The sequence below is a fragment of the Suricata suricatta genome, chromosome 12, assembly GCF_006229205.1.
Source record: "Suricata suricatta isolate VVHF042 chromosome 12, meerkat_22Aug2017_6uvM2_HiC, whole genome shotgun sequence".
NCBI lineage: Eukaryota > Metazoa > Chordata > Mammalia > Carnivora > Herpestidae > Suricata > Suricata suricatta.
In genome coordinates this window covers 55189108-55213829 of record NC_043711.1, presented here as the reverse complement: position 1 = coordinate 55213829, position 24722 = coordinate 55189108, and the positions used below count along the sequence as shown (strand labels likewise).

General features: G+C 50.1%; 1 protein-coding gene across 1 annotated transcript in view; it reads right to left on the bottom strand.

The window, feature by feature from the left end:
* The window catches only part of CHCHD6 (coiled-coil-helix-coiled-coil-helix domain containing 6), a 231928-nt gene that overhangs the window by 194342 nt on the left and 12864 nt on the right, over positions 1-24722 (bottom strand). Inside the window, exons 2-4 of the mRNA XM_029918640.1 lie at positions 17235-17355; positions 13564-13636; positions 11003-11147 (exon numbers count right to left, since the gene is read on the bottom strand). Of these exons, the coding sequence (XP_029774500.1) occupies positions 11003-11147; positions 13564-13636; positions 17235-17355 (339 nt within the window). The remainder of the gene's footprint in view (positions 1-11002; positions 11148-13563; positions 13637-17234; positions 17356-24722) is intronic.

Below are 24722 nucleotides of genomic sequence, written 5' to 3'. Positions count from 1 at the left end.
CCAGTGACCAGCAGTGGCGTCTCCCCAAGGGGGCAAACACAACCTGCTTAAAGGACAGAACAACAACATTTTCTCAGAGAAAGGCAAAGGCAGAATGGCGGCTCCCCAAAGACTATGTGGATTAGGCACACAAACAGACCTGAAACAAACCGTGGCCTCCCCTCTCCACAGCCCCGCTGGCATCCTAGAGGCATGCACAGGAGCGGGCAGACACCAGCCGGGTTCCACTCGAGCAGGACAGAAAAGGAAAGCACACAGCTACCAAGATGGGTTAGCGCCGTGGAGCCAGCCCTGCTCCATCCACAAGGCAGAGCAAGTGGTGGGGATGGCGGCACTGCTTTGAGAAGTGGAGGGACAGCGTGGGTGTAGAGACGCCCGAACAGCAGGTACTGCACCTGAGCAGCCCTGCCCCTGGCAGCCTGTGACCTGGAGAGCCCGGCACTGCCAGCACACACCCCCACCTCCAGCCTGCACTCTCCAGGCCTCCCCACAAGTTCAGGCTTGCCCACAGCGCCCAAGGCCTGCTCAACATGCCACACTCTCAGCCAGGCCCTGGGCTTCACACAAGAAACAGAGCTGTAGGTCAGTAAGGTGTCACCCGCTGCCACGATGCCTGTTGGTGGCTCAGGTCACTCTTCCCACCCCCGCCCACCCACTGCTGAGTTTTCCCAGGCAAGGCCACAGCTCAGATCCCTCGGGACCCACCAGGCGCACGGAGGCCAAGGAGCCTGGCTGAGGTCGGTGGCAGAATCCCTCAAGAGGCTTATGGGCAGAAGCTTCTCTCACCGTTCTCTCCAGATCCCAGCCCCAGCTGTCAGCCTCTTTAGCTCATCCCTGGTGCTAAGAGACATTTTCAGAGACATGCGATCTGCTAATTAGAAGCAATGACACCAGGAAAGGAACCGCAATCAGCCATTTGCCTAACAAAGTTAGCAGCTAATGAGGAGCCCCCGCTTTTGTCAGCACACAGCCGAGGTCACCGGAGCTGCACACCGGAGCCGGGAAGGGGCAACTGGAGGCATCTGCAGACCCGTGAGGCACCGAGGGGGAGGAAGCTGCACAAAATCCTAATCAGCCCAGGCCATGAAACCCACTTGGAATCCCAGCTCCTTAAATAAGATGGCTAAATGCACATCTTTCAGCACCCCAGTGTGTGGGGGTCTCCCTTCCCACAGGAGGGCCATTCTGGAACAGATCCTGAAATCCCTGCTTTGTCATTGGAGAAGTCCACAGAGAAAAAGCGTTCTTCAGGGAGGAGGAGTCCGCACGTCTCCCACTTTCTACTAGGATTCAAACAGCTGGAGATGCTACTCATCGTCTCAGTGCCCACCTGGCATCACCAGTGGCCTCGTCCAGACAAGCCCCACCCTCAACCTCACCTCATCACACATGCCCTCACCCTAGTCCTCCTCCTCCTCCTCCTCGCTGCCAGGACAACCACCACCTTCCTGGCGGTTAGAAATGTGCAGAAGAGCTGAGGGAAAAACAGGACTGTCCCGGCCCAAGGACACCAGCACAATGCACCTAACGAGGTAGACAGGAAACAAGAGCCTAATGAGCTTCTTGAGGGCAACGCCAGGAGCTGAACTCTCAGGTCTCCTGGGCTCACAGGTGGCCGTGTCCCAGTGACCTGAGAAGCAACTGGACCATAATGGCCCTTCCCTCTGCAGGCCAGATAATGGGTCTAAACGCCCTGAGGTGGTTCCTTTCTATCCCTGTCACATGCCTCAAATATCACATAGGAACTAAGGAAGGTTCTGCAAGGATGTAAGTGTGGAGCGCTCACCTCCAGTCCACGTGATTGCCAGGGGTCTGACATCACTCATGTCCGAAGCCACCACTGCCTGCTCTGGCAACACCTTTTTACCACCTGTCCCCCAAAATACCAAGCCCCAGTCAGCTGCCCCTTCCCCAGGCATGGTACCAGCAGAGAGTCAACTCTCCTCCCTAGCCATCCTCAGCGAAGAGCTCCTGCTCTCCTCTGAGGCCAAGAAGTCTGATAAAGGCATCCGCGTAGGCAGCAAGCCACATCGGGTAGGGGGGCCATCAGTTACCTGGCGCACGTTTCAAAGAGCACAGTCCTGCCCTCGAGTACCGCAGGGGGCCACATCACCAGTGGGAACACCGCACATCACTCAGGAGCCCCAAGAGCCAAAGGCGCAGAACAGCCATGGGTACCTGGCTCCCAACCTCAGGCCAGGAGCCAGCTCTGGGCCTACCGCATGGGCATCAAGGGGAGGCTGTTAAAAATATAGATTCCAGGGTCAGAGAAACAAAGAGTGATCCCGTCATTTCTGGCCCGTGTATTTCTGCCAGCCTCCCAGATGATCCCGACACACAGCAGGAAGGAAAAAGAGCAAAGTGGTGCAGGCAAAGGGCAGCTGGGAGCGACACAGAACCAGAGGGCCCGAGTTCCGTGCCACACAGGTGGAACTCCCATGCATCTGCCCATAAACAAGGGGCTCCTGTGAGCCCCCCACCCCCCGACTCCAGCATGTCTCTCCAGAGGACTGGTCAGAAGCCTGCATGACTGATCTGCCCTAGGAATTAGTTCACATCGACCCCAGGTCGCCAGCCCATGGATGGAAAAGGAGAAGAGAAGGCTGAAGTTCACCAGCCATGCACAATCATGTCTGCCTCTCTTCCACCGCAGGAAGGAAGCAGCAGCACAGCCAAGTGACAAAACCCCAGTGACAGGCCATGTGGGCACAGTTCTGTCCCCTTCACTAGCCTAGAACCACACTAGCTCCTTCCTGGAGCTCCCGGTGCCACACATTTCCCATCAGCTCCACAAGTCGATGCTCACAACCCCCACAAGAATGGTGACCCAGTCCTGATGCCCTGGGGGCCAGCCCTGAACTTCTGGGCCAGGCTCTTAGTCCCCAACTGGTTTTTAGGCCCTCCCCCGCCCTGCTTTCTACAAATATATGAGAAATACACCAAAGTTCCTTTTTTGGTGTGTAACCAGCCAAAAATATGGCTGAACCAGTTTTTATACAAGCCTATCTGTAGTCTTCCTGTCTCCATAAATTATCCTACCATATGGCCACAAGGCCAGGCAGTTTTAACTTTGATCTCAATAAGGAAAATAGGACCCAAGAAGCATCAGTACCTCTTCCAAACAATTATTCCAATTCTCTAGGATATGGAATGCACCCACCCTTGCTCTCTGAGTAAATGTGGCTGCAAAGGGGACATGGTGGTGGTCAGCTGCATGAATGTCCTTCATACCCTGGGGACAGCCCGTCTGGCCCGTGGAAGGACAGTAGCCATATGGGCCCAGATATCGAGAGAGGAAGCAAAATGACTCATATTACTCTGCCCTTTTCATTTTCCTTGGGGTGTGAAGGGTGCTTCAAAGTGATGACACCCGGGGCACATGGTGGCTCAGTCAGTCAAGCGGCCAACTCTTGATTTCGGCTCAGGTCATGATCTCACAGTCATGATAGGGAGCCCTGGGTTTGGCTGCGTATGGAGCCTGCTCAGGATTCCCTTTCTCCTTCTCTCTCTCTGCTCTTCCCCGGCTCACGCTCGTTCTCTCTCTCTCAAAAATAAATAAACTTTTGAAAAGTAAAAGTATAAAGTGATGACAACCAAAGGGAAGAGTGAAATAAATAAATGTGGCCTGAGTTATGAGTCTCTTCCTCCTTATGTATATTGTTTGAAAGTCCTGGGGACAGGGTGGGAAGTGACTGAAATACCCTCCATGGACCCCCGAGGCACGGGTGCACTGGGCCAGGAGACACCTAAACACACAGCAGGAGATGGAGAGAAGCCCACGGTGCTCCAGGCCCTACACCAAGCACCGCCCAGCAGCCGCCTGCCTCGGGAAAAGGCGCAAAGAAGGACCTGGGGTAAGATAAGCAGGGCCTCTCAAAAGTCTGATGGGAGAACAGGACAGCACAGACAAACCCTGTGTTGCCCAGATCCCAAGCCCTCCTAAACAGTCTTGGGTCCTACCCTTGCAGAGTCCGAAGGCAAAGCAACAAGAGAGCCCAGAGCCTGCTTAAATACAGACTAGATTTACCCAGCCACCCATGCCAATGGTCTGTCAAAAGAAGAAGAGCGGCCAGTTCTGGAATAAACCCTATTTTCCTCAGGCTCTACTGTTCTTCTATGCATGATGTCCAGGACCAATAAAAAATTACAAGCTGTAGGAAAAGGGGACCTGTTATCAAGAGAGGAAATAATCCACTGAACCAAACCCAGAGGTAAAACCCAGATGCTGAAATTACCATAAACTTTAGACAATTATGACCCGCAGGAAAAGGTGGACAACCTGTATAAATGATGGGGAGTTTCAGTAGAGAAATAGAAACTCTAAAAACTGCCAAATCTAAAAAGAATCAGAAGAGAAAGTAAAAGTTCATGGCTCTTCCCACAGAGCCCACTGCACTGTCTCCAGAAAAGTCGTCACTTTACAAATCAGAAGACTGAAGCCATCAGGCACCACAGTGCTGTGAAACTTCTCATGGGAACAGTAACCTCTGAGGAACGAGGGTCACCACCAGCACCCCTGTCCCCCAGCTGCCTGCAGCACCTCAGGACTCAGAGAGACTCAAAGTATTACAGTCCCTGGAGCCGCACCATTGAGGCCGGGAGTCAGCCAACAACAGCTGGCCAGACAAAGCCAACCTATCACTGCTCTTGGCATGGCCTCTGAGCTCAGAATAGTTCTTGTTTTTTTGTTTTTTTGTTTTTTTACAGTTTTTAAAGCCTTAAAATCAACAACAAAGAATATGTGACCGAGACCATACACGGGTTGTAAAATCTATTACTGTTCGGCTCTTTACAGAGAAAGTTTGTCAGCCCCTGAGCTAATCTAGAAAAGAAAAAAACAACCAGCAAGGTTTAGGGAAGCAAAGAAAGGGGTTATGGATGACATGACAGGTGCATTTTTTTTTTCTTTTCAGATGATGGCTTTTATCAGCCATCTAGGTGCTGACAGACAGATCTCCATAGGAATTCAAGATCTCTATCTGTAGCTCAAATGAGAGGAAGCATAAGGACAAGGCCGCCAGAGTCCCTGGGCCAAAAAGTTCTAAAACAAACAGACCTGCCAAACAGCTGGAGAGAGAGTCACGTAAACTAGTTGACTCCACGATTATCATGATACCGAAAGGCTCTTTTGCTGTGTGAGGCTTTATTTTTTTGTTTCAAAAGGTCATACCTGCAAGCTGCTGTCCAGAGAAGGCTGACATGGGGATCTGCTTCCACCGATTTGCGAGGAGCACTGCAAGGAGGCCTCCCGGAGCCGAGCAAGGACGCTGTACAGAGGTCTCCAAAGCAGGAGGCACTGCCCCACACCCCTCGCCCACTCGAGCCCTGCCATTCCCTGGCCATCCTTGTGCATCGAGAATTTGCTGGGCACCACCAAGACCAAAGCCATCATGCCACAGTCCCCATCCCCGAGGAGCTTATAAGCTGAGGAGCGAGACTGACGAAGATGTAGGAGGGGACAACTAGGAAGCAACGGTGTAGCAACAAACAAAACCAAAATAAACCTTCCAGCCCCTTCAGGAGTTCAGAAACCTGCAACCCAAAAACTTCCAGATCCGACATCTTCCTCAAATCCCAATTACAGGTAGCAGAGACCTAAAGTGGCAGCTTCTTAAAGAGTCTGAACACTGAAAAGATCAAACCACCCCTGCAAACTGGAAATCAGAGCAGGACACCCATTCCTGGGCAAGTCCTTAAGTCAGGCGGGCACATCTGGGTGGAGAAGCACTCGCTTACGGCAGAGGAAGGATTCGGTCCCACCTTCTTCATCTGCCATTTCAGACCTTTCCCCATGTGCCCGTGCAATGGAAGAAAAGCTCTCTCCTTGTGCGTCTCTTTGGATGAGTAAGAAAACCCTCCCCCAAAGGTCAGGGTCAGACTTGCAGGATTTCACCCTCCGTCCACATTTGCCTGTCACACCCCACTCACCAAGATGCGGCCAGGCGCCATGTCCCCACCCGCCCCAGCTTCTGCCCTAGCGTCCTTCATGAGCAAGTGCTCAGGATCCAGCCATGGGTGGCCTCCCCTCAGAAGACCTTCTCGACCCACCAGGAAGAGAAGCTGCTGTTCCCGCCTCTTTCCTCCTCTTGTGCCTTCTTGTCCCTTTGGTCGGATATTGTCACGCTGTCCAGGCACTTCTGAAAATACTTACCTCCGCTGATGAACAGAGCTTCTCCAGATCGGAAACTGCTTCTCATTTATTTCCATTTATCAAGAAATGAATCCGGGGCCTCTCTTAACAGGCACATAGAGAATATGGATAGAAAATAATGATAGAATCGCTCACCAAAAGAGAAATAAAATGAAATGAAAGTTTTTGCTTCCTGTCAGATATACTGCAAGCCCATACCTAACAATGTGTCAGGAATCCAACAGGCAAGGTCATAAATCTCATTCGCCCCTACAGTAGAGCTCTGCCCATCAGAAGGCTCAGCCCAAGAAACTGCTCTGTTGTTTCTGATTTCTCTCTAGAATGGCTGGGATCCAAATGCCCTCCCCCAAGTCAAAGGAAAGCATACCTCACACACACAGGCTCCAATGACCCCCCGGGCCTTCACCCCAATTATATCTGGGACTCTACCAGTCTTCAAGTGACAGGAAAACATGCATAAACATATTCCAAAACAGCCCAGTACTGCACTGGATAGAAAATGGGAACCCTTTTGTCATCAGACGTAAGTTATAAAAATAATTATCTTTCCTCATCATTAGTTTTATGAACTTTTCCCAATAATGAGCTGAATTATTCCCTCATGCAGAAGATTAAAAAATCAATATTGTAAAAGTCAGAGGCAAAAGAGAGAACAGGAGAGCACATTAAATGTCAGACTCAACTCGGCACACTTGGAAAAAAGTCCTCCAGACAAGGCTACAGGTTCAAGGGTGCAGGGCTTGAGGACACTGGCAGAGAGACAAGGCACCAAGGCTAAGTAGGAGGCCAGCTCAGACCGCCAGAGGTCATACTGCCCCTGCCTCAGCATCCAACCTGGAGGCTAGGAGGATGCATGGTGATCCAAACTCTAAAGCCTTAAATGCTCTGGCCAGCAGGCCCCTTCAGTCCGCACATGGAAGACTTGGATGAGAAAAAGAAAATTCTCTATGCTTCTGTTCAGGTTCTTCTTTCTCTTTTTATTTAAATATTCTAAAGTACAAGTACAGTTTTGAAATTATCTCCACTAGAGGCACCTGGGTCTCAGTCAGTTAAGTGTCTGACTCTTGATTTTAGCTCAGATCATGATCTTGCGATTCATGAGTTCGAGCCCCACATCAGGCTCTGCGGTGCCAGTGTGGAGCCTGCCTGGGATTCTCTCTCTCTGCCCCTCCCCGCCTTCCCTGCTCACACACGTGCTCACTCTCTCTCTCTCTGAAAATAAATAAACTTTTTTTAAAAAAGAAGAAATTTTCCACTAAAAGTCCCTGCCAACCACAACCACCCAAACGGACCTGATGGCTGTGGCATAGCTCAGCATCGAGGCTAGTGCCTCCTGCCCCCACATACAGAACAGGGCCTGATACCAGCTTCCCTTCGCCTCTCCTCACATTGAGTACTGACGGGTGGAAGCCTTCAAAACCACATTCGTGTGTCTCTTTCCATCTGCTACTGCTCCAAGCAACACAAACCAACTCTGACTAACTCAAGCAAAGGGGAGCTGACCGCAGGTAATCGGCAGGTGATTCAATCCTAAAGAAGACAAGAGAGCCAGACAGAAACCAGCGGGCATGGTGGAGGTCCAGGAGACAGCCAGACAGCCCCCCCCCTCCAGATGAAGGTCGTCACAAGTATCCCTCAGCTCCAGGGAGCAATCCTGCCCTGGCCTCCTCACTCACTCAAAGTCCCCAGAACGAGGGTCTGCTCGGCTGCCCTTGGGCCCTGGCTATCCTGAGGCAAGGGGAGGGAAGAGGTCCGGCTTCCATAAAGGAAGCTGGGCCCTGGAATTGCAAGCCCACCAACATGACACACAACAGGAGACCGATAAATTCCCAAAAAGAAACAGGGCACTAACTGCATGGAGAGATGGAGGCTGACAGTCAAAAAAAGGGAACACCTGCAAAAGTAGTTAATCAACATTTACAAAATGAAGGAAGCCGCTTGCTTCACTATTCCTTAAGAACTCAGGTTCAGAAGAGCATTCTCCTTAGAGAAATTGGGGGGCAGAGCGGGGAGTAGAATCAAATAAAGACACATCTTCTTTATGCTAAAGTTACTCTTTATTATAAAAGAAAACCCACACACCTGTGTGGGTCATTTAAGCCTCTTCCCACTTGCAAAGGTTCTTGGCCAAGGCCAGTGTGGAGGACACGAGACCCAGCCTTCTCCCTTACAGAGGGAAGAGGGAAGTCGTGAATTCCCTCTCCTTGTCATTAACACATTCCAGGTGAGAACGAAGGACACCACATGTGCAGGGTGAAATTTCCCGTGCTAGGTGACTGTCCCACGTGGCCAACTTTGTTTGCTCGTCCCATATTGACTAACCCTTCATGTCCAGCCAGGGTCCTTTCAGCTTGGCTGGGAGCTCCTGCAGAGGAGTGACAACCCGCCTGCCCCTCAGAGGCTCACTGTGAGATGCTCTAACACCACCTCCTCACCCCCATTTCTCTCTGTGTCACCTGATGCCTCAGCGGATGCCCCAGGGTTCAAAAGACACAAGTCAGATTGCATCATCGCTGTCCTTAAGAACTGGGGAGACTCCTTCGTGGTTTCAGAGTCATGGCGAGCTCTTTTGTGGGTCAAGTTCGCAAGGTGTCTGAGGCTTTCTGTAAGGCGGCTTCACACCTCCCTCCCCTCTCTCATGTGTTCCATCACCTTCTCCATGCCCACCTGTCTCCCCCAGGTCTGGGTGCCCCAGTCACTCAAGCCTGACTCAAAGGCGAGCCTTCCACCAGCAGATGACACCACTGCCTTTGCATTCCCAAGCACATCACGGCTGAAACTGAAACTTCCCCAAGGGCAAGGACCCTCATTGTTCCTATTTCCCTGAGGCCTAGCACGACAAGCATTTCTTCTGTACCTGCCCCTGCTTTCCAAGTCTGTGCAGAGGCCTCCCTCCCCGCACGACCCAGGGCACAGTCCCAAGAGGTGTCACTGTGTCCCCAACTCCCTTCTGTGGAGCACGGGGGACACCAGGCCACCCACCTTTGGCTGCTGCTTGCCTCCAAGCCAAGGCCTCTGGGGCAGATGATCCTAGATGCTGCTACGGCCATCCCTCCATCACGCCTCCCACCCTCCTTGCCGTGTATCCTGATTAAGAACAAGATCTAACTATTTCATCTTTACTGTTACTGGCACAGAGCTCCTAAAACCCTTGGAATTTCTAAAGTGATGAGAGAGATAAAGGTGTCTTTTTCATATTAATGAGATGACTTTTACCAGTGGAGACTGGTTACCAATGGAGCCAACCAAACGCCCCGTGTGCTGGAACTTTCAGCCGTAGCCCTGAGCTTCAGGGAGGGGAAAGGAGCTGGAGGTTGAGTTCCATCACCAATGGCCAACAATGTAGTCAATCACACCTAGGTAATGAAGCCTCACCCCAGTTTCACCCCAAAAACAACAGGGTTTTTTAAAGCATTTCCAGGTTGGTGAACAGGGAGCCATTCTGGAGAGTGGTGCCCGGGCACAGGACATGGAAGAAAGCCCAATGTCCTTTCCCTACATGTCTCGTCCTATGTTCTCCTCCCATGCGGCCATTCCTGAGTTAAATCCTTTTAGAATCCTTTCAGGAAGTTAGATGTTTCCCTGAGTTCTGTGAGCCACTCTGGCAAAGCAATCAAACCCAGATCAAACAAGGGGTTCAGGGGACCCTCTAACTAACAACCCGTCAGCCCAAAGCGCTGACCTGGACGTAGACTGGTGTCTGACTAGGGGAAGGGGACAGTCTTGTGAACTGAGCCCTGACCCTTTGGAGTCTGATGACAGTTATTGTAGGACACCCAGCTGGTGTCAGAGAGCTTCTTGAACATGTGGGGGTTTTCCCACATGGGAATGGGATTGGGAGGATTATTACCATCAGTCCCAATTCTTTCTGGAAACCCATCGCTGCCCAGCGTGACTAGAGCCCTCACTCCGGTCAGTGGAGCCGTCCCTGTCCCTCTGCAGAGGACTGGCCTAGCCATGGGCACCTGGTGCCATTCTGGCCAGTGTGATGTCACAGGCCTCTTGCTGGGGGCTCTCTGGAAAGCTTACTCCTCTTCTGAGTGTGGCCCCATCTGCATAAGACCTGCTGGGGAGCAGGGCAGCTATCTCTGAACTGTAGGACCGTCTGGCCCGAGGACACACTGGCACGCTGACAATGGCAGAGTGGAAGGAGAGCAGGGCTCTGCGACGATGCCAATGCGCCTGAGTTAGTCAACCCTGGGGCATCTAGAGACTTCTCATACTGTGAAATAAAGCCCTCGCTCACCGCAGAAAGAATCCTAACAAATAGTCTCCAATCAATTAAACGCACTAATAACAGTAACAGCAATAATGGTGCGCTTTTATAATCTGCCAGGCACATCTGAAGTCCTGGACAGTAATTACCTCCCCTAATTCCTTGGGCAACCCTGGGAGTGAACACCATGATCCTCTGTGAAGGCTCATAGACCCTGGAATACAGGCCCCAGCAAGTACTCGGGGAGCTAGGGTTGGTACCCAGGGTGCCTACCTTCAACTGCGTTCTCTACCTCATCACTGCATGCTCCCAAGCCCCTCTTGCTCTCCCTCCTGGCCCACATACCCATTATGGCCATGACATTTCAGAGTGGGACCAGACTGCCGAATAATCCAGCCCTCACCATGTAAACCTTAGCACCCCAGAGACTGAAATTACCAGCCAGAGGCAGCAAGGCAAGTCAGTGGCAGAGCCAAGGCTAGAAGAACCCAAGCCCTGGGTCCCCGAAAAGATACCCTTTCTACAGAGCTGAAGTCGGGCCCCCAGGCTTCATACAGAGCCGGCTCCAGGGCCTCAGCTCTGCCTCCCAGTGCTGCTGGGGCACAAAGGGCCAGCTCGGAGAGGCCTGCACTCACCAGCTGGGTCGACTTCTGCTTCTCCTGGTCACCGCTGCCCTCCCCGCGCTGCATGGATGCGCTCCTATGCTTTGCGGCCGCCTCTCTTTCCCTCGTCACCACCTGCAGCAACTCGTCCTGGATCTTGGCCTGCTCCTGTTTATACCTGTGCCAGAAGAGAGATCCAGATGGCATGGCTGGCAGAAGGCGGCCAAGAGAAGGCTTGTGGGCTTACCTGAGCTCTCTGGGACAGGGGGTCTCTGAGGCCAGCAGGGGAGCACCAGGCAATCTGTGACAGTCCCCAGGGAAGGGGATGCAGTGACACTTTCTCAGCCAGGACAGTAGAGATTAGGAAAAAGAGACAGGGCTACCAGATGAGGAATCAGACAGGGCAGTGCCAAGTAAGAGACTCTCGGGGCCCAGGTTCAGGTCCCTGGCCAGCCACTCCCCAAAAAATGGGGAGGGGAGGCGGGAGTGGGAAGCCCCACCTCCTTCTGCCTCCACTTGAAAACTTGAACAGTTTAGATGACAGATGTTTTGTTTGGAACATTTAACTCTCCATCCTGAATGTAAGCCTATCCTTTGACCTATTTCTGGGCATTCTCCCTAGTAAAATAATCCTAAAGACAGAAAAAAGGTAGTAGTAGCAAGATGCTCTTACAGGAATTATTTATTATAGTGTATATTGTATATTTATTATAGTATAGTGTAGTGTATATATTAAATGTCCAACATCAAGGTCAAATTAAAGAATATATGGTATACAATGGCATATTATATCATCATTAGACCAATATACACTTAGATTTATCAATAGGCTGAATCTAAAAATTGAGAAACAATAAACAATACTTTTAGAAATAAAATTGCTGGGACGCCTGGGTGGCTCAGCGGGTTAAGCGTCCAACTCTTGGTTTCAGATCAGGTCAGGAGCGCATGGTTCCTGGGATCCAGCCCCACATTGGGTTCCGTGCTGACAGCGAGGAGCCTGCTGGGAAAATTCTCTCTCCCTCTCTCTCTGCCCCTCCCCTGCTTTGTGGGTGCACATGTTCTTCTGTTTCTATCTCTCTCAAAAATAGATAAACTTAAAAGAAAGAAATTAAATTGCTTATAAGGCAGGTATAACAAATGGAAAAGAGTTATAAAACTATGTGAGAAAAACAAAATATAAAGTTATATATAACTTTGAAAAAATAATCCTAAACTAGGGGAAAGAAGACATTTGAAAGAAACACTTCAAAATATTAAGAGGGGTTATTCTGAGATGATGAATCTATAGGTGATTTTTTTCGTTTACATATTTTCCTGAGTCTTTCATTAGCATGTGTTAGTTGAACATTTTTAAAATATTTATAAGTACAAAAAAAGAAGGTTCAGGTTAGTTATTCTTGGAGAGGCCTCTTAGGATCAGAGAGGGGGAAATTCTTAGAATGTGGGTTTCAATCCATGACTATGAAACAGACCTAGCTCAGCTGACCTCATTGAGAGTGCCACCCAACGGTGGCTGACACTGGGTGTCCCCCCCCCCCCCAGTTACCTCACTGGGTCCTCTGTTACAAAGGCCAATGTCCTACAGGGTGCAGAGGAAGTCAATGAATAACAACCAGTCAAGAGTCCCTGAGAACACCCAGGTGTTGGGCCTTAATCATTTAGACATTGTGACACTACCCCAACCAAAGACATAGTCTAATTACACCTCCTCCAGGGCCTGGAGAAATGCAGTGATTTTCCCAGGTCACTAGAACAGCAGGCACTCAGGACAAAGACCTGCACCCTGAGGGCTCCGGTGCCTTAGCTGCTGTCTTAGCCTCAGGGGAGGGGACGAAGGTCCCAGTTCAGAGGTGTAGCCAGCTCTCTACGGTCGAGGCCTATGAGGACAGGAAGTCACCAACGGCCTGGAGCAGTCCATCTAGGCAACTAGCAAGAATTGTGAGGCTCTTTTTCTTTTTTCTTATCTCTAAAAATACACCAGCAGCACACACAGGCACAGACGGTCCAGCCACCCAGCTACTCAGTCCTAGTAACCTGCTGCCCCCGACTATACTTCAAGCTGTCATGGCGGGGTATTGGGAAAAGTTTTCAATTAGCACCTCAGATAAACCTCCTTGGCTACAATACTGACGCTGCATAAAGCTAATTCCATCTTTTTATTTTATTTTATTTTTTTGAAAGAAAGAGAATGTGCGCACATATGAGCTGGGGAGGGGCAGAGAGAGGGAAGGACAGAGGATCCGAAGTGGACTCTGTGCTAAGAGCAGAGAACCCGGGGCGAGGCTCGAACCCACGAACCGTGAGATTATGACCTGAGCTGAAGTCGGACCCTTGCCAACCGAGCCACCCAAGTGCCCCACTAGCCCTAGCTTTGTAAAGTGAATTGTTAAGAACATCAGCAGTCAACACTCCCAGGCTACTTTTGGTGTTTCTTCATCTTAAACCAGGACCATTGCCCCCTGACCCATAGGGTCCTTGTGCAGGATAGGTAAGACAAACGCCTGGACCCTCAGGCAAGGGGAAGGTACCTCGTGAAGAGACAACACGCAGTCAGAGCGCAGGGCCAGGGGTGCAGGGAGGCTCGGGCTTACCTCTTAAGGAAATCCTCCTCCACCCCTGAGGGCTGCCGGCCACCACCATATTCGGACTTGGGTGGTTTGGAGTCTGCAGAGGAATAAGAAGGAAAGGTCAGTCAGCAGCACCCCAGGATCAACAAAGGCATGGCAGTCACCTGGGCAAAGGCTCAGGAGTGCCCGTCCTGGATGCGTGTGCCTCAGACACAGAACACATCCCTGATCCAGCCAGTCTGCAGAGGCGCAGCCTGATAGCCCACCCGCCCCCTGGTCCCCTGGCCCCCTGATCCTGTACCAGGACCACCAGCAGTGAGGGGCAAGCGGCAGGCCCAGCCCCCTGAGTGCAGTGTTCCCGACCCATCACCCCTCACTGTGCAATTACTTGGAATCTAGGTCATCCCCCAAACGCCAGCCCGGAAAGGCTGAGAAAACTATCTCCTCTGCTTCATGCAGACAGGCCAGCCCCCCCCCCAATCCTTTTGATGTGGGGGAGGGCTAGGGTGGGGAGGCTCCTTCAATGTTTCCCTTAGTAACCCATTCTACAGATTTCTACTCCTAAAGGTTGCAAACATCTCCATATTAGTAACATTTTATCTATCACTCGACCTGCATCATCTCTAATATTGTTAGAGTGGAACTACCGCTCAACAGCCATGAACTTGGCAGTTTCCGACAAACCCAATCCACTCCACTGTCTCCACCTCTGGGTGACACTGAAGGTGCTGTTACCTCTCACTCTCCCCACAGCCTTCACCCTTCCCAAACCATCTTCAGCCACAGCTCAACACTTTTGTGGCCTTGGCCATATGTCTGCCCCTCCAACACGGGTCTCTAGAGCAGCAGCGGGTAGGACTGCACCCCAGCACTGTAGAGGAACCAGGCTTTGGGAAAGAACATGTGACGATTTGCAATCCCACTGCCAAGATCTCTTAAAGCCTGCTGAACACGGAGACTCCAGCACTCAACCCTTTGGGGAGGCACGTCCAAGAGTAATCATCCTATGCTTGCCACTTGCGGACCACCGCTTATGGAAGGATGGGCACAGCAGCACTCCAGCTGTGGGGGGGGCGGGGGGGGCGGCAGATGGAAGTGTCCCTGGGTAACATGCTGGATTCTCAAATGGGAATAAAAATCAGTAAACTATGGGGCACCTGGGTGGCTCAGTCAGTTAAGTGTCTGACTTCGGCTCAGGTCATGATCTCACAGTTCATGGGTTCGAGCCCCTGCGTCGGGCTCTGTGCTGCCAGCTCAGAGCCTGGAGCCTGCTTCAGATTCTGTGTCTCCCTCTCTGTCTGCCCCTCTCCCTCTCAAGCTCTGTCTCTCAAAAATACACATTTAAAAGAATTTAAAAATCAGTAAACTGTTACCAGTTTTGCCTTTGACATAATGCTCCCTATTCTTATTTGTTCACTTACAGCAGCTTTTATTGAGGTGTAATTGATCATATTTACTTTTGCTTTTCATACACTTTTCTCTTGTCTAACTACGGAAAGAACAGATCTACCTGTAGCAGAGAATGCGGCACTAGTCCACACTCCCAAGCTCGCATGTAGGAGCCCACCCACTTCCCCTCCCCCTTGGAGGCCCTCACTGTTTCATGTGCATCTTTCACTATTAGCAAAGCGGAGAATCTCATCACGTATTTACGACAATCTGTGCACATCTTCTATTGAGTCGTCAAAGATCTTCAAGAACCCTCTGCATTAGGACTATTAATATGCTGTCATGTCATATTTCCCTAGTTTATCATTCATTCTTCACTTATTTTTTCTAAATTGCCTAATTTCTTATAGTTACACTTCCCACTCTGTGTCTTAATTTAGGGTTTCTTCACTTGATGAAGTGCTGAGAGAATCTACTTACTGTCCTTGTACGTACTATTATTGTACTCTGATGGCTTCGATTCGTACATTTAAATCTTTTATTTCCTCTGACATTTATTCTGAGGTATGGTGTGACATAAGGATTTAATTTTAACTTCCTTCTCTAATCTTGTTCCATCGCTAAAATAAAAGCAAACACTGATTTTAAAAGTAAAAATATCTTAAAATTAGTCAACTTCAAGACAGCCCGTTTATGCTGACTATTCTTCAGCATTCAGAAACTCAAACAACCATCTAAACAGCAACATGCTTTGTTATGACTAAAACCAAAGGGCAAATGAGCCAACACTCTTGCTCCCTGATCTGCTAAAACTAACCCAAGACTGAAACCAATGCCTCTTTTATCTTCTGAAGCTGAAACGGACGTGTGTGTGATATGTTTTGGCATTCTTGGCTTCTCTCATCACACCTCCCCTCTGCCCAGTTAACTCAGTTTACTAACGTGTGCTGGGGGAAGTTGGAGCCCTCTGCGACCCCCCTCTTTTTTAAACGACAAGAGTGTCCTGTGAGGGTTTCACGAAATCTCACTCACGCCTTCACTGACAGATATTCAAAAAGATCTCAGGGCAGGTCCAGGAAGCCCTGAGGCAGGCAGTACAGGTCTGTGACCCGGCCCCTGAGCCCCGCCCTGACGGCTCCCCTTTGCTTGCACTTTGTACTCCAGACACAGCACATGGCTCAGAGGGCCCCACACAGGCCAGGCAGTGCCAGACCTCTGGGCCTCTGCTTCTGCAGGGGATAATCCCTGAACCACTGCTCTTTCAAAATCCAGTTGAAATATCTCCCCTTGAGGCCCCTCCCTATAATAAGGAGTGTCTACTCCTCTGTGCCACCCCAGCCGCAGGCATGCTTCTAGATGATACATGCACCCTACAGGGTTACACATGCACCCCCTTCACTAGGGCTGTGTGTGCCCTAAGGGGGGCACCCCTGTGTACCCATCACCATGTGCCCGCACGAGCACACACACCCTGATCCCCAGCCAACAGCCCATAAATGCTGAGTGGACAGGGTATAGCTCCTGCCTTCTACACTGTTGCAACCCAACACGGAAGACTGGCGGAAAAGACAAGTTGCAGGCGATACAGAAACCCAGATTCTCATAAACAAGTGCTTACTGAACAGAACAGCAGCCACCCCAAGGATGTCCTTGGTGTAATATCTTCTATATTCCTGTACCTTATATCCTTGCTTAAATTCTTTCATTCCTTTGTTCACTGAGAGTCATTCAGAGGAAACCACAAGGTTCTCCATCTGTTGGACCCCCAGAAGAGGAGACAAATGAGCTCTAGCCAGCGTGGGCATGGCAAGAGGGACTCCCGAAAGGTGCGGGCTGCTGGGCCCCGCCAGGTAAGCCACCCCAGCAGGGCCAGGGCCGCCTGATGGGAGGCATGGCTTCGCAATGCTGAGACCAAGGCCCAAGTCACGGGTCCCATTCCCCAACGCCGCTCTGAGTGGCATCAGTCCCTATCACTCTTTGACACCCAACAAACGGTAATCATAAAGCTTCTCCTGGAGATCCTCAATAGCGACTGCTTACCTGAGCCGTCAAACCCAGCCCATTGGCCTCATTTGCTACTTATCCAGAGACTGAAACAGTGAGGGAAGTTGGTGTGGCCCCTGTCACAGGCATCTGAGGGCCTGTCATGCACAGAAAGCCACACTCTCCTGAAAAGCGGTTATCAGAGAGGAGTTGCTTACATCACCCAGAAACGAACAGGAGCCACATTAGCTGTCAAATCTGCTGTGACAGGAAAGCTATCCGTCACTGCCCCCCCTCCCCAGAATCCCTGCCACCTGCCGTACCTTTCTGCGGGCCTTCAGAGGTGCCACGTGTGGACGGTGGAGGGGCACGAGGCAGAGCCGGCCCCTCAGCTTTGCAAGGCTGGCTGGGGTCCTTCATGCGGTTAACCACACTGTCAGAAAGCTAGGGGAAGAGTTGAGGACAGGAAGAGAGGAACAGGGAAAAAGTTGTATCAGAGAAGCCTCTGGAAACGCAGACTCCCCTTCCTCCACGCTTCTGAGCACACACTTCCTCCAGACCAATCTTGACAGCGGAATTCTATTCAAAACCGCCCAAGGTGACCCAAAGCCTAGCAGATTGGCCCCAAAGCCCTGTGTGGGCCCCCGAGGCTGACCGGCACATGCCCCCTGCCAGCTTTCCAACTACTTCCAACCGCTCCCTGCGCATGCCTGCACCCCGCGGGGCCACCTTCCTCCCCTCCTCAGCCTTCATTACGTGGCCTCTCTGTTGAGAAGCACCAGCAGCCATCCACCCTGAGGATGTCTTCACCTGTCCAAAGTCTCCCTTGCCCTCAAGAGCATTTCAGGGTCCCTCCTCCATGGGGCCTTCCCCAACAGCACCCAAGGGATGCATCTGCTGTACCCTTCCTTCTCACTCCCATCACAACACGTGTGCCCTTATCTGTCTCATCCTAAACATGTGCAAATGCCAGGAGGGCAACCTCCCCCACTCCTCTGTGCACCCCCAGTACCACACACAGAGCACGCACATCACAACCTGGCCAGGCTCATTCCAGCACGGCTCCCCCTAAATGAAGACTGGATAACTGACACTTTCATTCATTTCAGAGGAAGTAAAATAGGCATGAGGGTATCATAAAACAGTTTACTGAAATGAAACAGCAAGCTAGGGATAAATCCAGAATAAAAACCCTTAAGAGTTCACTTCAGTAAATATTTATTAAGTACCTAATATGTTCAAGGCATCATAAAGCACAGTTGAGGGAAGAATGTTAAACATGACTTTAAGACAAAAGCCATCATCAGCAACTCAACTTCCAGGTATCCCATCGAGAAAACTACTCCCACACGTACACAGCAGAAATGGAATAGCAAAAAACACAAAACAAAACAAAAACACATAAATATGCAACAGTAAGGAACTAGTTAAGGAAATGGTGGTGTGCACGTTCTATGAAATAGTATGGTGTCACCAAGGAAGAAAGACGTAGGGGCACCTGGGTAGCTCAGTTGGTTAACCCAACTTCAGTTCAGGTCATGATCTCATGTCTCGTGGGCTCAAACCCTGCATCGGGCCGTGTGCTGACAGCTCAGAGCCCAGAGCTTGGTTCAGATTCTGTGTCTCCCTCTCTGTGTCCCTCCCTTGAACTCTCTCTCTCTAAATTAATGTCTAAAAAAAAGAAAAGAAAAAGAAAGGATGAGGAGGGGGCACCTGGGTGGCTCAGTCAGTTAAGCGTGTGACTCTTGATCTCAGCTCATGTCACGATCTCATAATTCATGAGATTGAGCCCCACTGTCAGTGCAGAGCCTGCTTGGGATTCTCTCTCTGCCCCTCCTCTGCTCACTCTCTCTCAAAATAAATCAACTTTAAAGAAAAAAGAAAGAAAGAATGAGGTAAAACATGTACAGCTGACATGGAAAGGTATAAGGAATATGCTCCTGATTTTTCAAAGTCATAGGACCCTTTGTATAGCCCAATTTTTTTATTATTTGGGAGGGAGAGGGAGAGAGCAAGAGAGAGAGAGAAAAAACACGTATATACAAATACATGTACCTGTGAGGCCACAAAGGAAACACATGGGTACATCGTACAAGCAGCTGGGGCAAGACAGTCACTTTGGGCACTTCTGTGTTTTCACTGTTTACCACGGACACTTTTTAGCAACAAAAGATTATAATAATAATAATGAGTCCCTCTAGTATTTCAAATAAACACGAATTATATAACTGATTAACGATATAGGACAAGAGAGGGCCAAGCTCATACAGAAGTGGAAGACAACAGAGAATTCAGAAATAAACCCATAGATCTAAGTTCAATTCATTGACAAGGTGCCACGACAATGTAATGGGGAAAGACCCCCCATTTGTCTCTTCAAAAAATGGTGAGGGTAGAGCTGGATTTTGATATGCAAAAGAAGGAAGTTGAACACCCATCTCACACCATACACAAAAATTAACTCAAAATGTATTGGAGACCTAAATGTAAGAGCTAAAACTATATACAGGTAAATAAAAGAAAATATGAGGGAAGTCTTTATGACCTTGGCTTTGGTAGTAGATATGTAGATATGACACCAAAAGCACCAAAAAAGAAAAAAGAAAATAAGATCATTTTAGACTTCCATCAAACTTTAAAAGTTTTATGTACTTAAGACCCAATAAAGCAAGTGACAAGGCAACCTACAAAATGGGAGAAAATATTTGCAACCATGTGCATGACAAAGTCTATGTGTCTAGAATAAATGTAGAACTCTCACGACTCAATAATACAAAGAAAAATAACCCAATTTTTAAAATGAGCAAAAAGATATCTGAATAGATATTTCCCAAAGAAGGATATATAAATGGCCAATAAGCAAATGAAAAGATGCTCTATATTATTAGTCATTAGAAACATGCAGATTCAAACCACAAGGAGATACTACTTCATACCCACTAGGAAGCCTATAATCAAAAAGTCAGAGGGGCACCTAGCTCAATCGGTTAAACCTCCAACTTTAGCTCAGGTCATGATCTTGCGGTTCGTGGGTTCGAGCCCCACGTCAGGCTCTGTGCTGACAGCTCAGAGCCTAGAGCCTGCTTCAGATTCTGTGTCTCCCTGTCTCTCTGCTCCTCTCCGCTCTCACTCGGTCTCTCTTGAAAATAAACATCAAAAAAAATTTTTAAGTCCGATAATAACAAGTGTCGACAAAGATATGGAGAAATCAGAACGCTCGTATACTGCTGATGGCAATATAAAGTTCCACAGCCACTGTGGAAAAGTCTGGAAGTTCCCCAAGGTTAAACAGAGAGTTACCATTTGATCCAGCAATTCCATTCCTAGGTATCTACTCAAGAAAAATGAAAATACAGATCCCCACAAAAATTTTTACATGAACCTTCTTATTGACATTATCCATAAGAGCCAAAAAGTGGAAAGAACCCAACAAATGGAAAAGTAAAATGTGGTCTGTCCATCAAGGGAATCTTATTTGGCTGTAAAAAGTAATGAAATACTGACGCTCACTACAAAAAGTATGAAACCTGAAACCATACACTATGGAAAATAAGCCAGACATAAAAGGCAACATACTGCATCATTCCACTGATTTGAAATGTCCAGAAGAGACAAATTTCTAGAGATAAAAAGTAGATTAGTGGTTGCCTTCAGCTTGGGGACCAGGACAACTGAGGACTGATAGCTATGAGGTAAGAGATTGGGAAGGAGCTGATTAAAAATGTTCTAAAAACTATTATAATGACTATGAACATTCCAGAAACAACTGAAGTTTGCGTTTTAAACAGGTGAATTGTTGGGGCACCTGAGTGGCACAGCCGGTTAAGCATCCAACTTGGGCTCAGGTCATGATCTCGCAGTTGGTGAGTTCAAGCCCTGCATTGCACTCTGTGCTAATAGCTTGGAGCCTGGAGCCTGCTTCAGAGTCTGTGTGTGTCTCTCTCTCTGCTCCTCCCCTGCTCACACCTTATCTCTCTCCCCCTCTCTCTCTCCCTCTCAAAAACAAATAAACATTAAAAAAAATTTTTTCTCAAAGTGGGCGAAATCTCATTAAGACTGTTACAAATAAAAAGAAAGAACCAAAGACAAAAATGAGCAGTCTGAACCAGATGTCACTCAGTGAAGGCAGGCTATCCCAGGGAAGGTGCACCTGCGTCGACTCCTGAGGGTGGGAGCAGGATTCCACAGAACAGAAGCTACAGTGTATTGCGGGGCAGGGGGATCTCACACAGGGCGGGGCATGGAGAAGAGAGACAGAGGCCAGTGTGCCTGCAGCGCGAAGCTCACTGTGGAAGGGCTGCAAGTTGTGAACTTGGATGAAGCTGGTACTGAGAGAAGCTTCGAAGTCAGACAGAAGAGCTCCAACAACTGCACGGCGTGGCTGACAGTGTGCAGCCCAGGAAGGAACACAGGCTGTGATTTTGGAGGATGAACTGGCAGTGCTATAGGGAGCACTGGGGAGCATGGAGCAGGCCCTTGTCACTTCATGACACAAAGTGACAAGGGCCTGCGGCATGAGCAACAGCGGTGGCATGCACTGAAAGGCTGTGTCTGGTGCTGCCTCGGTAAGAACAAAGGATAGCAGTCAGGAAAAAGGAGTTCTGATCTGTATAGTTAGGGGGGAAAGCTGAGAACGCCAGAAAAAAGGAAATCAGGTCGAGAGTTATTTTGAAAGAGCAGCAAACAAGCTGGGATGTGGATACAAAATCCCAGACGAGAAAATGGGAAGAGCCCTTAGGCTCTTTGGGCTCAGTTCCTTGCTATGGGTGCAGCAACAAGACCTGCAGTGAGTCGACGCGCTGGAAAGCGATTTCTCCAGCGCAGCCCCCCTCCCTGCTCAAAGCAGCTGCACGCAGGGTCAGGTGGGGCACCAGGAGGGGTGTGAGGCGACAGCCCAGCTGAGGTGCAGCATTCTTCCAGGAGGTGGGGACGCGGAGCTGGTGCTCGCCAGTGAACACAGGCTACAAGGAAAGATCTGGGCATCCCATGGTGCACTGGAAGGAACTCGCAAGAGCTGATCATTGAATTTCCAAAAATTCTGCAAGTTGATTGACTTCACAACGGGAGCTTGAAAGTGGCCATGACTGGGACATCTTCCCACCACAAAGATTGGCCAATACTATGTATCAGGGCCTTTTCTTGGACAGAGATTGATCGTTGAACTTTTACCAGCAAGCCACGGGCATCATGTCCCCCAGCACCCCATCTGCAGGCGGACTCTGTGAGAGGCCCCAGTCCTCTGAGGGCAGGGGATGGGGGTAAGAGAGCACTGAGTGCTCCTAGAAGCCACATGGCTGTGGGGGAGGCAACGACACGTGTGATGGGCATGGAAGAGGCAGCCGCAGCTGGTGAGGTCCTGGTCCCCAGTCCTCGCTGAAGAAAAGGGCCACACCACCACGGAGAGCACGCACTGCACAGTCGTGCAGCCACGCAGGGACAGAGGAAGTAGTCTGGCCAGGGGCACCATAACCACAATCCAGCTTCCTCTGTCAGGTATCTGCTTACGAAGTACCCACTGCGTGACAGCAGTGTTCTGAAAACCATGGTGAAAAGAACAGCAACTAAACACCAGTCAAGGAGACATGACCCCTGTTTCGTGGAGCTTACCTTCTCACAGGAAGTGAGAAACAGCAAATGTGTAAAAAATTTCACATACCCTATTTCATCGACCGAAGACACCATCACTTGTACCTCACACTATTTTCAGATAACCCAAAGAAAGACAAAAAACACTAATGAAATTAACATTCCACCTACTGTGTGACATTCCATCCCAGAGATGTTAAAAACCTATGTCTTAAAGATCTGCAAAGCACATTATGTGACAAGTGTTAGGAAAGAATGAAATACAGAACTACAGTGATGGGGGATGGGGCAGGAAGCCCCAGGCACTGGGGGTGGCCCCTCAGAGACGAGGATGTGAAGGCTTAAGACTCCTGCCCCAAATGTGGGAGCCCAGACCATACGTCCGCGTTGAGATCCTGGAGAAAATGATCTAGCGTCGAGCAGCGGCACGAGGAAGTACACAGCCTGTGTGAAGAACGGTCTGGCATGTCCAAGCACCCAACAGAAGGCCAGTGTGTGAGAACGGGGCCAGACGACCGGGCCAAGGAGGCAGGCAAAGGCAAGACCACAGGCACCAGCAGACCAACGTGAGAAGCCCAAATTTGAGTCAAGGACCAAGGGAGCTCTGGTGGGGTTCGAGACAGGTGACTCACAGGCTGCAACATCCTCATCCCAGCGTAGAGGGGACTGACTGAACCATACTATTTGGCGAGTAAGGGGTTAAGGAAAACATTGGCAAGCTTCTTGTTGGCAGTAGATTTGTAATATTTTTTAATGTTGCTACAAAATACAGCAAGTAATATTTTAATCAACAAATATACATATACACACAGTAGTCATGCGAGAATAAACACCATCTGGGCAAGGCTCCCTGTACCAGCAGACCCAGAACGGGTGCCTCTGGAGCCAGACAGGTCTGGGAGCATGGTGCCAGAGGCCCACTGGTCACTGTGCCATCCAAGGGCTCAGACAGGGCCCCATGGGGCCAGGAGACAGACGGCCACATCCAGCGCAGCACAGGGGCAGAGGAGCACTACCTGCCCCCCCCCCCCAGGCTCTTTGGCTTCTCTGAGCATTGTGTCTCTCACCTACAAAACGGGGGCCCCTTGAGACTGGACTGACTGCAACACGGCCCAGGAGTTAAGTGCTTTGCGGGCAGGCAGGCCTGCATTTGAATCCCGGCTAAGCTGCTCACTCACTGTGTGACCCTGAACAGGGGACTTCTTATCTCTAAATCAGTTTCTTCATCTGTGAGATGGAAATAATTAACAGCACAGACCGTGGGGCTGCTGTGCGGATTAAATGAAGCAATCCACGCTAAGTAGTTGGCACAAAGTAAACACATGACATTAGCTGTTATGGGAAACTGCAAAGCAGCACACAAATATTAATTATCACCCATACGGGGCACTTACTGAGTGTGCAAAAATGCATGAGCTAATCAATAACAGCAACAATAGTTAACATCTGCCACGTACGAAACACCGAGTGTTCCAAGCGATCCCGTGCAGCCTTGTGACCTTGCGCAGATTTCTTCCCTCCTCTTCCATCCTATGAACAAAATTCAGTTGGGCAGATTCTTGTTAAAGCACCCTCCAACTCACAACTGGTGGCTCAAATCTGGACCTACCCTCAGCCTAGGGTGATGCAAGGGCTCCTGGAGGGGCCTTGTCCTGCCTCCAAAGGGGCACACTTGTCTAATGCCTCCCCGAGTCTCCAGTGACAATCCGGAGCCCAAGAAGGGCCTCTTTCCTCCCCCCTCCAGCGCTGTGGCCATGGCTGTGGACCAACAGCCAAAGTTGGGCCCCAACCGAAGGCGGGCGCACGTGGAGATCTCACCACAACCGTCCTAGCGCACAGGGCCAGGCCCCAGACCCCACTTCCTAACCCGTCACCACACCATGATGGCAACCAAACACTCCCCTCACCCAGAAGCTCCCAATTTCTAGGCCAGCTCCCAACAAGGGGCTGGAGGCTTTGTTCTCAAACCATACAGCTCTGTGAGGAGTCAGGGGTCCCTCAAAGCCAAAAGGCCAGGGAAAAGGGTGCTGCTTCACCAAACACACGTAGGTATTGCCCATCTCTGACGGAAGAGCCAAGGCACAGAACGGGCACCACCCTCGCCCCCAGCCGGGAAGCTCCTGGGCTGCCCGCTTCCCTCACTGGTGTGCCAGTGTGCTGGGCAGGCCGAGGGAGGCTGATCCGACAAGGGAGGAAGAGCCACACTGGCCGAGCCACACTCACGG